Source organism: Podarcis raffonei, chromosome 1 (assembly GCF_027172205.1).
Source record: "Podarcis raffonei isolate rPodRaf1 chromosome 1, rPodRaf1.pri, whole genome shotgun sequence".
NCBI lineage: Eukaryota > Metazoa > Chordata > Lepidosauria > Squamata > Lacertidae > Podarcis > Podarcis raffonei.
The window spans coordinates 7,483,548-7,495,753 of NC_070602.1; the positions used below are offsets into that span (position 1 = coordinate 7,483,548).

Consider the following 12,206-nt stretch of genomic DNA (forward strand, 5'->3'; position numbering starts at 1 on the left):
TTAATCTTTATTATGTTTGTCAGTTTTCTGACAAGCTGCCATTAGTCAAAAATGGAAGAGAAAGCTTCCCTTGCAGCCGTGCCACAGGAGGGAACCTTCAGAAAATAACTTCTGAGGATCGATACTTATGACACCAGTGTCAGAAAAGGCACAAAGCACGTAGTGTGAGAACGACTGTCTCTGTTCTAGTGTTTATTTTGTATGCAAGGCTCCTAGGCCACCTTTCAGTAACTCTATCAGGATGGCATAAGAGAAGACAGTAAAAGCATCAGTATAAAATCATGATTAAAACTAGAAATACTGATAGGTCGCAGAAGCAGTCCTTGCCCAGAAGTGTTAGCCTCAAGTGCTCTAGCAAACCCAACACCCTCCTTTCCAGTCTAGTGCTGTGACCCAAAGTAGCACTTACTTTCTGCAGAACATCCTGAATCACATTCGATTTCTCCTTCAGCAGCTCCACCACACTCAAGGCCTCCTCTTCTGTGAAGATCATATTCTTCATAGCCAAGAGAAAGTCCTTAAATTTTACCTCAGAGTTTTCTGCAATAAAACCCACCAGCAACATTTAACATACAGGGGCATGTTTGTTACGGGAGGAATTCAACGTTGTGCTGGCCAGGATGATGGGAGTTGTAGTCCACAGCTTCTGGAGGACACCAGGTTGAGGGAGCCTGATTTGTGGTCCATTATCAGAGAACATGCTCTCCATACCCAACAAGCCATTTAGGACCAGGGAAGTGCGTTCTTTTATGGTACAGAATGTGACCCAACAACTCCCCTCCTCACACATACAAACAAATCACACTGCAACCAGCCAAAAAACCCTGCACAAACACCATGCAATAGAACGAAATATCATTTAACTCCCCAAATCTCCCTCCCCTCTCTTTTCCCTCTACCGCACAATGTCTATTACAATAGTGTCTCATACTGAATTGTAAACAAACTGTGAAAAGACTATGAATTGCCAGTGGAGATGCTATTCATTCTTTTCCTTGTTTAACTGTTTAACTGTAACACAGGAAAATATTTAATAAAAACTAATTTTAAAAAATCCATGCAGGATTGTGTCAGTCCCAGATTACTGCTGGAGCAACGCAATAATGCCCTCTCTGGAACAACCACGGGCCTCTGCCCTAAAGCAAGGCAGTATCCAACCTTAAGCAAAGAGGCTAGCCCAATGTAAACATCACCAAGCCCTGACAAGGGGAAAACTTGGCTCAAAGCAAATGTCCTCAGAGCTCCCAGTAAAGACAGGAAAAACCTTTTCTGATGCCCCCCCAAGAAGCAGGTTACTGATCTGCAGAGGGGAGTGTTTCTAATTTGGGTCGGCAAATCCCAGGCCTCACAGGAAAAGAATGAGCTACATTTGGATAAGGCTACAGATTATGGGGAATGTCTAAAACTACAACCATCGGCCGCTATTTATCTTTCTTTTCTGTGCAGCCACTAAGTTCCGTTTTCCTTGCGTACTTGAAATTAAATGTCAATAATAATAGTAAGGTTGCAAATTATGGTATCAACAGCATAAGGAAGCCGGACTAGAGGAATGGGGAGTGGGGCAGGGGAAGGGAGAGCAGAGGCAACACCAAAAAAACTGTGGCCTGATTACCAATGTGCACGTTTGCCAGGTCTAGGCTTCAGAGCCAGCCACATGTTATGACTGCTGCAGGACACATTGATTTGTTACCGTTCACACAAGGGTCTTTTGCAAGAGGTGTGTGTGTGTACACAAGCTTTGCTTCATTCGCATTGCTTGCTAAAAGGATCCTGTGCCAAAAAGATTGGCCAGTATGTCCTGCTGCAATTGTAACATGCAGGACTGCACACAGTCCACATTATGTGCCACCCGCACCAATGCTCACGTAGTCACATTGTGCTTCTGGTACCATTTAACCCAGTGTTTCCCAAACTGGGGTCTCCAGGACCATCATCCCTGACCAGTGGTTTTGCTAGCTAGGGATGATGGGAGTTGTAGTCCAAAAACAGCTGGAGACCCAAGTTTGGGGAAAACTGATTTAACCAGTAGTAAAAACCTTCAGCGAAACCTGCTTTGTCTCTCATAGCTACAGCATTCAGCTAACTCAGAAGCGGGGAGAACCATTTTCATGCCGAGAGTCACATTCTCTTCTGGGCGACTTTCCAGGGTGGGGGCATGTGAAGGTGGGCGTGGCCAGAGGCAAAAGTGGGTGGGGCAATGGATGCAAATTTCACCTTTCTGAAGTAGGCTAGTTCCTAGGTACACCCACCCCCTCTACCCTCCCATCCAGGCAAGCAGGTTCAAGGGCATATTCATAGAATCATAGAATCATAGAGTTGGAAGAGACCACAAGGGCCATCGAGTCCAACCCCCTGCCAAGCAGGAAACACCATCAGAGCACTCCTGACATATGGTTGTCAAGCCTCTGCTTAAAGACCTCCAAAGAAGGAGACTCCACCACACTCCTGGGCAGCAAATTCCACTGTCAAACAGCTCTCACTGTCAGGAAGTTCTTCCTAATGTTTAGGTGGAATCTTCTTTCTTGTAGTTTGGATCCATTGCTCCGTGTCCGCTTCTCTGGAGCAGCAGAAAACAACCTTTCTCCCTCCTCTATGTGACATCCTTTTATATATTTGAACATGGCTATCATATCACCCCTTAACCTCCTCTTCTCCAGGCTAAACATGCCCAGCTCCCTTAGCCGTTCCTCATAAGGCATCGTTTCCAGGCCTTTGACCATTTTGGTTGCCCTCCTCTGGACACGTTCCAGTTTGTCAGTGTCCTTCTTGAACTGTGGTGCCCAGAACTGGACACAGTACTCCAGGTGAGGTCTGACCAGAGCAGAATACAGTGGCACTATTACTTTCCTTGATCTAGATGCTATACTCCTATTGATGCAGCCCAGAATTGCATTGGCTTTTTTAGCTGCCGCGTCACACTGTTGGCTCATGTCAAGTTTATGGTCAACCAAGACTCCTAGATCCTTTTCACATGTACTGCTCTCAAGCCAGGTGTCACCCATCTTGTATTTGTGCCTCTCATTTTTTTTGCCCAAGTGCAATACTTTACATTTCTCCCTGTTAGAATTCATCTTGTTTGTTTTGGCCCAGTTCTCTAATCTGTCAAGGTCGTTTTGAAGTGTGATCCTGTCCTCTGGGGTGTTAGCCACCCCTCCCAGTTTGGTGTCATCTGCAAATTTGATCAGGATGCCCTTGAGTCCATCATCCAAGTCGTTGATAAAGATGTTGGATAAGACCGGGCCCAAGACAGAACCCTGTGGCACCCCACTAGTCACTCTTCTCCAGGATGAAGAGGAACCATTGAACCATTCCAGCAAGGCAAACACACACAAGGAGAGGGCAAAGCAGGAGTAGCAGTGAGTGCAGCCTGGTGAGAGCTCCTGGGGCCAGACAGATAGGCTTGGAGGGCCATACTGCCGTCCAAGCCTCAGGTTTGCAACTCTACAGCTAATGAGATTCAAATGTCATTTAGAGAGGCACATCTGGTGGGGAAGGGGGAAGAGGGCGACTGAGCGGAGCTAATTATATTGCAAGACTAAAACTCTGAAAGATTCCCTCTACTTCCTGCCCATTTACAGGAAATTGCACATCTGCCCACATCTCTCCTCAACCGTGAAGGAGAGAAACATGATGGAAAGGAAACCTCAGCTCTCGCCGCACTGACCGCATTTCCACGCTCTGCAGCACAACCCCACAGGCCTCCCTTGGCCCTGCCATGTCCTCGGCCGCAGTACCTTTGTCGGTTTCATTCTTCAGCTTCTTGGAGTTGCTCTTCTGCAGCGCTTCAATCCCATCTTGTTTCACCAAGTCAGCCGCTTCTCTCTTTTCCGCTGCCAAGTTCTGGTCAGCATTATCCATCAAAGGGATGTAAGTCGTTGCATGAATCAAAGGCTCGTCTACCAATGTCATGACTGGAGTTTTAGGGAACAAAGGGAACACAGGCAAAAGGTGCTTCAATTATTCAGAAATTTATCAGTTTCATAATTTTTTACCTGGCAACGTATCGCGAATCATGGGGGGGGGTGCGTGCGTGCGTGCGCTCTTTCGCACACGAGCTCTGTGCAAAAACCACAATGTGGGGAAAGCCATGAAGCCAGCCAATGCCTTATTCCATCCTTATTTCAGACTTCGTCATATATTGCGATGTTGAAACCAGATCTCAACCAGCCCCAACACACACTGTGTCAGGGTAAGAAAACCCTAAAGGATTCCAGGTTATTTTTACTTTAATTAAGAATGGAGTAAGAACTTTGGCTCTCACTTTGTCATCAGAAGTCATTATGCAACACTACTAAAGATCACAGCTCACAATTTATTATGCAACACCGCTGGAGGTCATAGGTGGCATAGACCTGAGTGTAACCAAACACACACACACACACAAAAATATACACGGAAGAGAACAACTGAAAAGCTTTAATTGTAGAGTATGGCTGGGCAACCACATGGTTATCAGATGTGGCACCATCAACGGAGACTGTGGAGCTGCAAGCTTGGCTCCTTGCATTGCAAGTCCCACAACTCTCTACACCCTGGTTCAGTACACCAAGGCATGAGAAGCTGTGCATGTACCAGTGAATGCATTGTTGCATACCTGACATGCACACAAACACAAAAAGCTTAGGCCATCGGTTGCTGAATCCTTGCCACGGTTCCAGCAGATGGTGCTGCAACCACCTTAAATATTCACCTTGCATCTTTCGCCCACATAAGCAAGTCTAATAATCCAAGCAACAATTATTGCTGATGTGGCCAACATTAGCTGTGCTTCCTCTTTGACCCCTTCGGGCTGCAGGGGTGGGAACAGAGCATGCCTGAACACTCCTTCCTCCAACCCCATTCCTTGGGTCTTGGACAACCTACAGACACACAGAACAGTTCTTCTGACTGCACCAACAGGCCTTGATACAGGAACTGCCATCCACATCCACACCTAGGCACCAAGAGAACTAGTCATCAGATTTCCCTTCCCCATTGCATAACCCTTCCATGTCTAGGCTTGCCATTCAGCACAGACGTCTCTTTCTCACCCACCCCTCAACCATTTGATGAAACTTTCTGAGTTTTTTCTAATCACATGATGTAGTATAGTTTCAAGGGTATAGGGTACAAGCTTTAGGGAAGTGGAAGATACGCCCAATGACACTACTCTTAATTTTTAAAAAAATGATTTGAAAGCATTAATTGAACCATTAATTTATCCTGAGAGCTAGAGTTTTTCGGGGGCGGGGTGTCCCTAATGTAGGGTTCAAACTCCTGCTCAGTGCAGGTCACAGGTGCTGCCTGTGTTCTCCCTGGCCTGTTTTTGGGTGTAGCCAAGTCATGAGGTTGCAAGTCATTAGCAATTTGCAGGCTCATGGACTGCAGGCTACTCTCACTGCAAAGTGCTGGCCATTACTGTTAAAGCCTTATTGGTTTGGAACCAGCACATTCACAAAAACCATCTCTCCCCATACGAATCTGTCACTCCACCAAGATTACCTGGGAAAACCCCTGTGCATCCTGCCATCTTCCAGGATGCTGTTGGGTGGAACATGTGCAGCACCCAGGCTGTGAAACTCCTTGCCCAGGAGAAGTGATTTATAATGAGATGAAAAAGGTATTTAAATATACCTTTTTGAAGAAACCAGAGGCCTTTCTCCTGGGTATGGTCGGCCAATTGGTGTCAAAGAAGGACAGAACATTTTTTATGTATGCTACAACAGCAGCAAGAATGCTCATCGCAAAGTATTGGAAGACAGAAGATCTACCCACCGTGGAAGAATGGCAGATAAAGGTAATAGATTATATGGGACTGGCAGAAATGACCGGCAGAATCCGAGACCAGGGAAAAGAGACGGCGGAAGAAGATTGGAAGAAATTTAAGGACTATCTTAAGAAACATTGTAAAATTATTGAATGTTAGAACGATGTTGATTTTGAAATTAAGTGGTTTTTAGCTGTAATGATTATGTAATTAAGAAAAGAAAGGTCAAAAATTATATAGAAATTAGGGGAAGGATTTGCTGAATTGAACTAATTAGAGATTGGAATACAGAAAGGGGAGGTAAGAGGAGGTCGGGAAAGTAAGTTTTATGAATATAGGGGATTGAAATTATACTTGTTGTTGTATGTGTTTTGTATGTATTTTTGTTGTTTCTGTTTGTTTTTTTGTTTTTTTCTATTTTATATAAATCTTTAAAACTTTAATAAATATATTATAAAAAAAAGAAAGAAACTCCTTGCCCAGGAGACTTAGCTGCCCTGCACAATGAGGTTAATTCTGATGCCACTGGAAAACATTTTTTCATTCTTACAGACTTTCAACCTGATCAGAGTTTGATTGCACTTAGTTGTTCTTGCTTGTTTTGTTTCAAAACTTCTTACTGTTTCAAATTATAAATGTTGGACACATTGGGCATTTTTTAAAACAACAACAACCCGTAAAGCAGATCAGAAATTCTCTCACAGAAATAACAATTTGAAACCATGAAATGGACTTAAGAGCCCATGGTTTGAAGTTCCTTGTTTGGATGTCACAGCAAACCATGGTCAGTCAGGGCAGGGGAGGAAAGGGAGAAGGAACTCTATGTGAGAGAAGGGGCGAACCACAAGGCAGTCACAAACCATGGTCTGGCCAATAACATCTGAACTAGGCTCCTCTGCACCCATGAGAACAAGTAACCTCACAGAGTAGCTGTTCCACATAGACTTGTTTCGGCCCCTTCAAGAGAATCATTTGAGCACCTCCATGCTGCTCACCTTGACCAAGAGGACAACAAGAAGCAAAGATTGTGCCGTGCTTGCTATTAAATCAGACATAGAGTTACTGCCTGGATTCTTGACATACCATTGCTTGACCTGTGTGTCAAACCCTACTGCCTTGAGCGGTTTACAGGAAGACAGAATAAAGATTTCAGAGACAGATAAATACTGATGGACCAGAATCTGATGTTCATTTTTGTTACAAAAGTGACCTAGGCACATTCCTGAAAGGGAAAACAGTAACAGCAAAAGAAGAAAACACGGCCTGTCCTGAGCCTTAAAGCACTAAGAGCAGATATAGAGCAGATGGAAAGTTCTGCTTGCTAAGAAGTTTATTGTGAATAAAGCTTCATAGGGAAGCAGTGCCTGCTTCATCAGGTTGCATGAAATGATCAACTGGGTCAGTGTGGAATTGTGGTTGAGTAGAGAGTCCAGGGTTCTAAACCCCACTCAGTTGTGAGGAGGGGTCAAAATTCGCTAGGCACATTTTGCATCTGGCTATTGGACACTTGCGGCACATTGAAGATGCCCAGCCCCAGGGTAGCGCCTGATGTCTCCAACCTCTGGAGGCACATGCCTGGGGATCTTCGGATCTTGCCTGTTTTCGCACACTCATAACACACCCTGTAGAATTCAATCTGTGATATTTTATCTGCACAACCAGAATGAATTTCAGGAACCAAAAGGTTTTCTCGAAAAATACGACTTTTGAGCCTTCTGGCTCCCAAATGCTAACTAGACATTCCGTTTGGCATCTAGCTTATATATCTGAGTTTCTAACACTAGTTGTGAATCTCACTAGAACCTGTCACCTTCTATCAGTCTAACTTAACACTACAGGGGTAATAGGAGTATAAAATTGGAAGCAGCGGATAGAGAAGAGAGAGAATTATACAAGCTGCCTTGAGGTCCTGAGAGGAAGGGAAGAATAGAAACTTAAATAAATAAAACAATCACACTACACACATACATTTTTAAAAGTGTCATTCTGTAAATGTGCTTACATGAATGTACATGCACACACAAACAATTCAGGGAGGAGCTGTTTTGTAATGCGACATCAAAAATGAGCACACACAAGGAAAGGAGAGAGAAAAATGAAATGAGAACAGCAATAGCATACGTAAGTCTATCAATCAAAGTTAACAAGATCCTGTATAGGTCAAAACGTCATTAGATTTAGATAGATCCAATAGAAACTTGGAAAGTTACATTCTGAATCAGCCCTGACAAAATCACATCAAATATGTCAATTAACTCCTGTTCTGCAGCCTCAAGCTTTATCTGCCCCTAAAGACATTTTGCTTGAGTAGAGCAACCTTGAGGTCAAAAGCAAAATGCCCTGGGAGACTGTACTGTTCACACACGCAGCAAGGGGTTACAACAGGCTCTCTATTCCTTCTCCCTTCTGAACTGGCCTGGTGAGTACCCTATTTTCCCAAACATTTTTGAACAGTGTCTCAGAATTCAGAGGACAAATCCTGAAAATTAAACTCATGGCAGTTACTCCATCCCCACTGATGATGAAAGGATCTTAAAAGAAGAGTGAAAAAGAGAAATCTGTATATTACCATTATCTGTCTTTTGTTTCTTTGCAGAAACTTTCTTCTTGCCTGATACACTTTCTTGTTTTATCTCATGATGCAACAGGAGAGGATCCTGCTTTTTAGTCGGGGACAAAAATGAATCAGTCTTGGCATCCTGGTCATCTGTAAAAGACAAGACACATCAGGCTTTAGAGTGATCTAACATGGTATGTGTGCATGGATGTATTTAGACACTGTCAAGATAGACCTCAACATTCTGCCACACTCTTAACATGACCAAGAAACGGAACACAGGTTGAGGCTATGCAAGGAAGAACAGCCTCAATTGTTAATGGTTGCGATCTCAAGATACAGGGGAATGGTATAAATGCTGAGCTCCATTGGTTTCCAAGTCTTCACCTTTACTTAATTATGAAATTGAATTCACCCCTGTAGGGAAGCCAGAAGGTACACACTGCACTTGGGAACAATGCAGAGGAAAATTTGCCCAACACCCAAAAATGAGTGACTCCACTCAAAAGGAAGCCTTCAAACAATTTTGTATGTTTTAAAATTCAATTGTAAATAATCTAGAGACTGTCCTGTGTTAGGTGCCATAGATTATATATACATATATACACTGACACCAAGGATGCTGTGTCACTGTGCCAAAGTGAGACACACTCACACACAAACATCAATAATACCATGATCCTTACAATATACAAGCACCTGTGTGGAAGGCTTTAAATATAGGCCAGCTGAAGAGTTAACATGGAACTGCAACCAAGAATGAATAGCGGATTAGTAATACCAAAACTGTTTTTTCGTTTTTTTACTCTGAACATCTGGGTCTGGGGACAAGTTCTGAATAGCCCCAAAGCTTGCTTGGACCAACAGATTATGCCTGTTTTTGAAGCTGCATTCCACAGATACGAGGCAAAACTCTGCTCTAAGAACACCAGGAGGTGCAAAACTATCAGGGGTTCAGCCTCCCAATACTAGAGGTAGCAGGCAAACTTTTACGTGCCAATATGAAACTTTACATAGCAAAGCATTTACTGAAATACTAAAGAGCCACTTCTTCATGGAAGTCATGGGGTTGTTAAGCAGCAAGGTCCACATCCTTATTCCACATCTGATTTTGAAACTAAGTTTTGCAAAACATTGCCTCACTTGTATTGTGCTCAGACCACAGAGCTGCCAAGACTCAGGTCTAGGGAGATTAGCCGTGAGAGCAGTTAACTACACTTCAGAATATTGAATCACTGCAGTATTTTTCTAAAAAAAAGAAAGAAAGCCTAAAAACTGCAGCATATAGAGCATCTTGCAGCAGCACCTCAGTAGCAATCATCAAATGTGCACATAAAGAAGCAGCACGTTTTTATTGTAAAAAACAAAGAGAAGAGAGAACAGGGTGGAAGGGGACTGGTAGACAGATAACAATCTGGTCTAATGCAAGAACATCAAGCAATTGCAACAGAGGATGCTGGTGCAGAAGTAATCTGGAAATGAGGAAAGACTGCATGCTTTGGCGAGAACTTTTATGCTGAACCTGTGACACCAGCTAGCCTTCAAGCATACTGGAAAGGCTTTTACTATATCTTAACAGTAGTGATCAAATGCAGGGTGAAGGAAGTGCCTCATGCTGAAACTATTCTCCACTCCTTTTATATTTCCATCTTTGCTATCCTTAGATAAGACGGTGGCTTACTACAATACAGCACCAAAAAGTGTGGGATTTATTGGGTGGGGAGCAGAAATAAATGAGTCCAATTCTATGGAGGCAGCAGGAGTTTGCTAGCAGTTCCACAGGGGCTGAAAATAACCCCAAACCTCTTTTGGAAGCATTCTGCAACAAGACACTTAAGCTACTTTCAGACAACCTGCTTACTGAGCCCAAAGTCTGCAGGAAGACTATATGACACCACATCACGGAATTAGTGTTATCACACACTTTCCAAAGCATTTCCAGATTAGTTTTCCTTATGGCAAAAGTGTCTAATTTGGGGGATGTGGGTTTGCTGTGCAAGAGCGCCAAACCCACTCTGCTTGCACAGCCTGAATTTATCATCAGTCAAGGCCTATCTGTAAAACACTGTAAAAGTCTGTAAAAGTCTGGAAGCACCCTTTGTATTTTAAACCGGGAGCAAAGCTTTACTTAGGGCAATGCTTGTGGAGGTGAGAGAAAGCAGTAAAGATATATTGTGCCATTTTGTATTTTAATCCAAAAAACCCCAAATTCTAGCATGAAGATACCTATTCCATTCTTCTGCTTCTTTTGTCCTGCCTTCTTCTTTGACCCAGCTCCATCGGACGGTGGGGTGGGCTGTTTCGTAACAGGTACTGGCTCCACCTTCTTCCCTCCAGACTTGGTGCTGTCCGGGTCTTTGGGTGCCTGCTCCTCCGGGCTACCTTTACGTTTCTTCTCCTTCTTCTTCCTCTCTCGGAGGCCACTGGGGGCCTCTGTCACACCCAAAGGGGCAGTAGGAATAGGCTCCTCTTCTGCCCCCAAAGCATCAGATAGCTTGAAGTCTCGAAGGGCACTCTCCGAGTCAGACTCATGGAGATTCCCATTCTGAGCCTCTTTCTTCTTGCTCTTCTTCTTCTCTGCCTTCTTTTTATCAGCCTTAGCAGGCGGAAACTTTTGGTCCCTCTTTTGTTTCGCGAGGGCTTCATCGTACAGAGTTTCCTTCATAAAAAGCCAGAAGAAGAGGAAGATGACGGCAATCACGACAGAGGGGACGAGGACAATGAAATAGGTCGACTCGTAGAATTCCATTGTGCTTTTCTTCACGACTGCCTATAAGAATAAATCTGCAAAGAAATAGAGAAAGATGTTAATAAGCAAACTACCGTATTTTTTGCACCATAACACTCACTTTTTTCCTCCTAAAAAGTAAGGGGAAATGTCTGTGCGTGTTATGGAGGGAATGCCTACGGGTGGCATGCCTACGGACTTTCCTCCTCTAAAAACTACGTGCGTGTTATGGTCGGGTGCGTGTTATAGAGCGAAAAATACGGTACTTAAGAATACATTTTTAAAAGTCCATTTTTAAAGAAGCGATACAGGAAGAAGAGGGATTCCTTAAAACATTAAAGGGAATCATGACATGAAAACTATCAGTAGTGGACAAGGTTTTCTGACCAGAAGCTGCTCCTCGCTAGTGGCGCTTGGTTGGAAAATGCTGGGCATCCTTCCGAATTTTTGCAGGTTATGTCCTAGGAGCACTTCTATGATGTTGTACACCATTTTCATTTTTTAAAGTCCGCTCCAAAAATCGATGCCCACAAAATGCAAGGGAGGGAAGCAAATCCCTTTTGGTTCTTCCCCTACATCCAAGAACTTAGCACAAAAACCCCTGGACCAATTTGTTTGTAATTACGTTTCTTTAACCTAGGGAAATCTCTCACACACACCTGAATGCTATTTTCAAACAAACTGGCGATGAGAGTCTTATCGTGAAATTTACAGCCCATTGTTTGCAAAGTTGATTTGGAATGGGCGCTGCCCTCCTTTTCCCTCCTGTGGGCCAAAAGTAGAGGCCCCGCAGGCTGTGACGCTGCTCACATCTGACACACACCCAAGCTCAGAATGCACAGGCTTCCTTGTCCCCCATTCAAGTTCACACAGTTCAGGGCCTTCTGGTGCCAAGACCAGCTACCCCCCAGGGCACAGCTCCAGAGAGATTAAAGAGCAACACTACTCAACAAGTCGGAAATGCAAAGTGCAGAAAAGTATCGGAGTCCACAGCAAAGTTATAGGGGCAGCTTTAAATCCATAAGCTTTCACGGCAGCTCAACCACACTCTCCAATGTTTAGAGATCAGGTGTGTCCCTGAACACACACACAGCAAACACGTCTCTGGGAATCTATAACTGGACAAGGCTTCCAGAAGCGCAGTCATCTCATGCTTTCAAGAAATGTGGGTGGTC

General features: G+C 43.9%; 1 protein-coding gene across 10 annotated transcripts in view; it reads right to left on the reverse strand.

The window, feature by feature from the left end:
- KTN1 (kinectin 1) overlaps nucleotides 1-12,206 on the reverse strand; it is a 114,438-nt gene that overhangs the window by 68,279 nt on the left and 33,953 nt on the right. For all 10 annotated transcript variants that reach the window (XM_053395562.1, XM_053395396.1, XM_053394969.1 and 7 more), the window contains exons 2-5: nucleotides 10,530-11,087; nucleotides 8,316-8,453; nucleotides 3,735-3,911; nucleotides 410-540 (exon numbers count right to left, since the gene is read on the reverse strand). In XM_053395562.1, coding sequence (XP_053251537.1) covers nucleotides 410-540; nucleotides 3,735-3,911; nucleotides 8,316-8,453; nucleotides 10,530-11,052 — 969 coding nt within the window. In that variant the 5' untranslated portion in view covers nucleotides 11,053-11,087. The remainder of the gene's footprint in view (nucleotides 1-409; nucleotides 541-3,734; nucleotides 3,912-8,315; nucleotides 8,454-10,529; nucleotides 11,088-12,206) is intronic.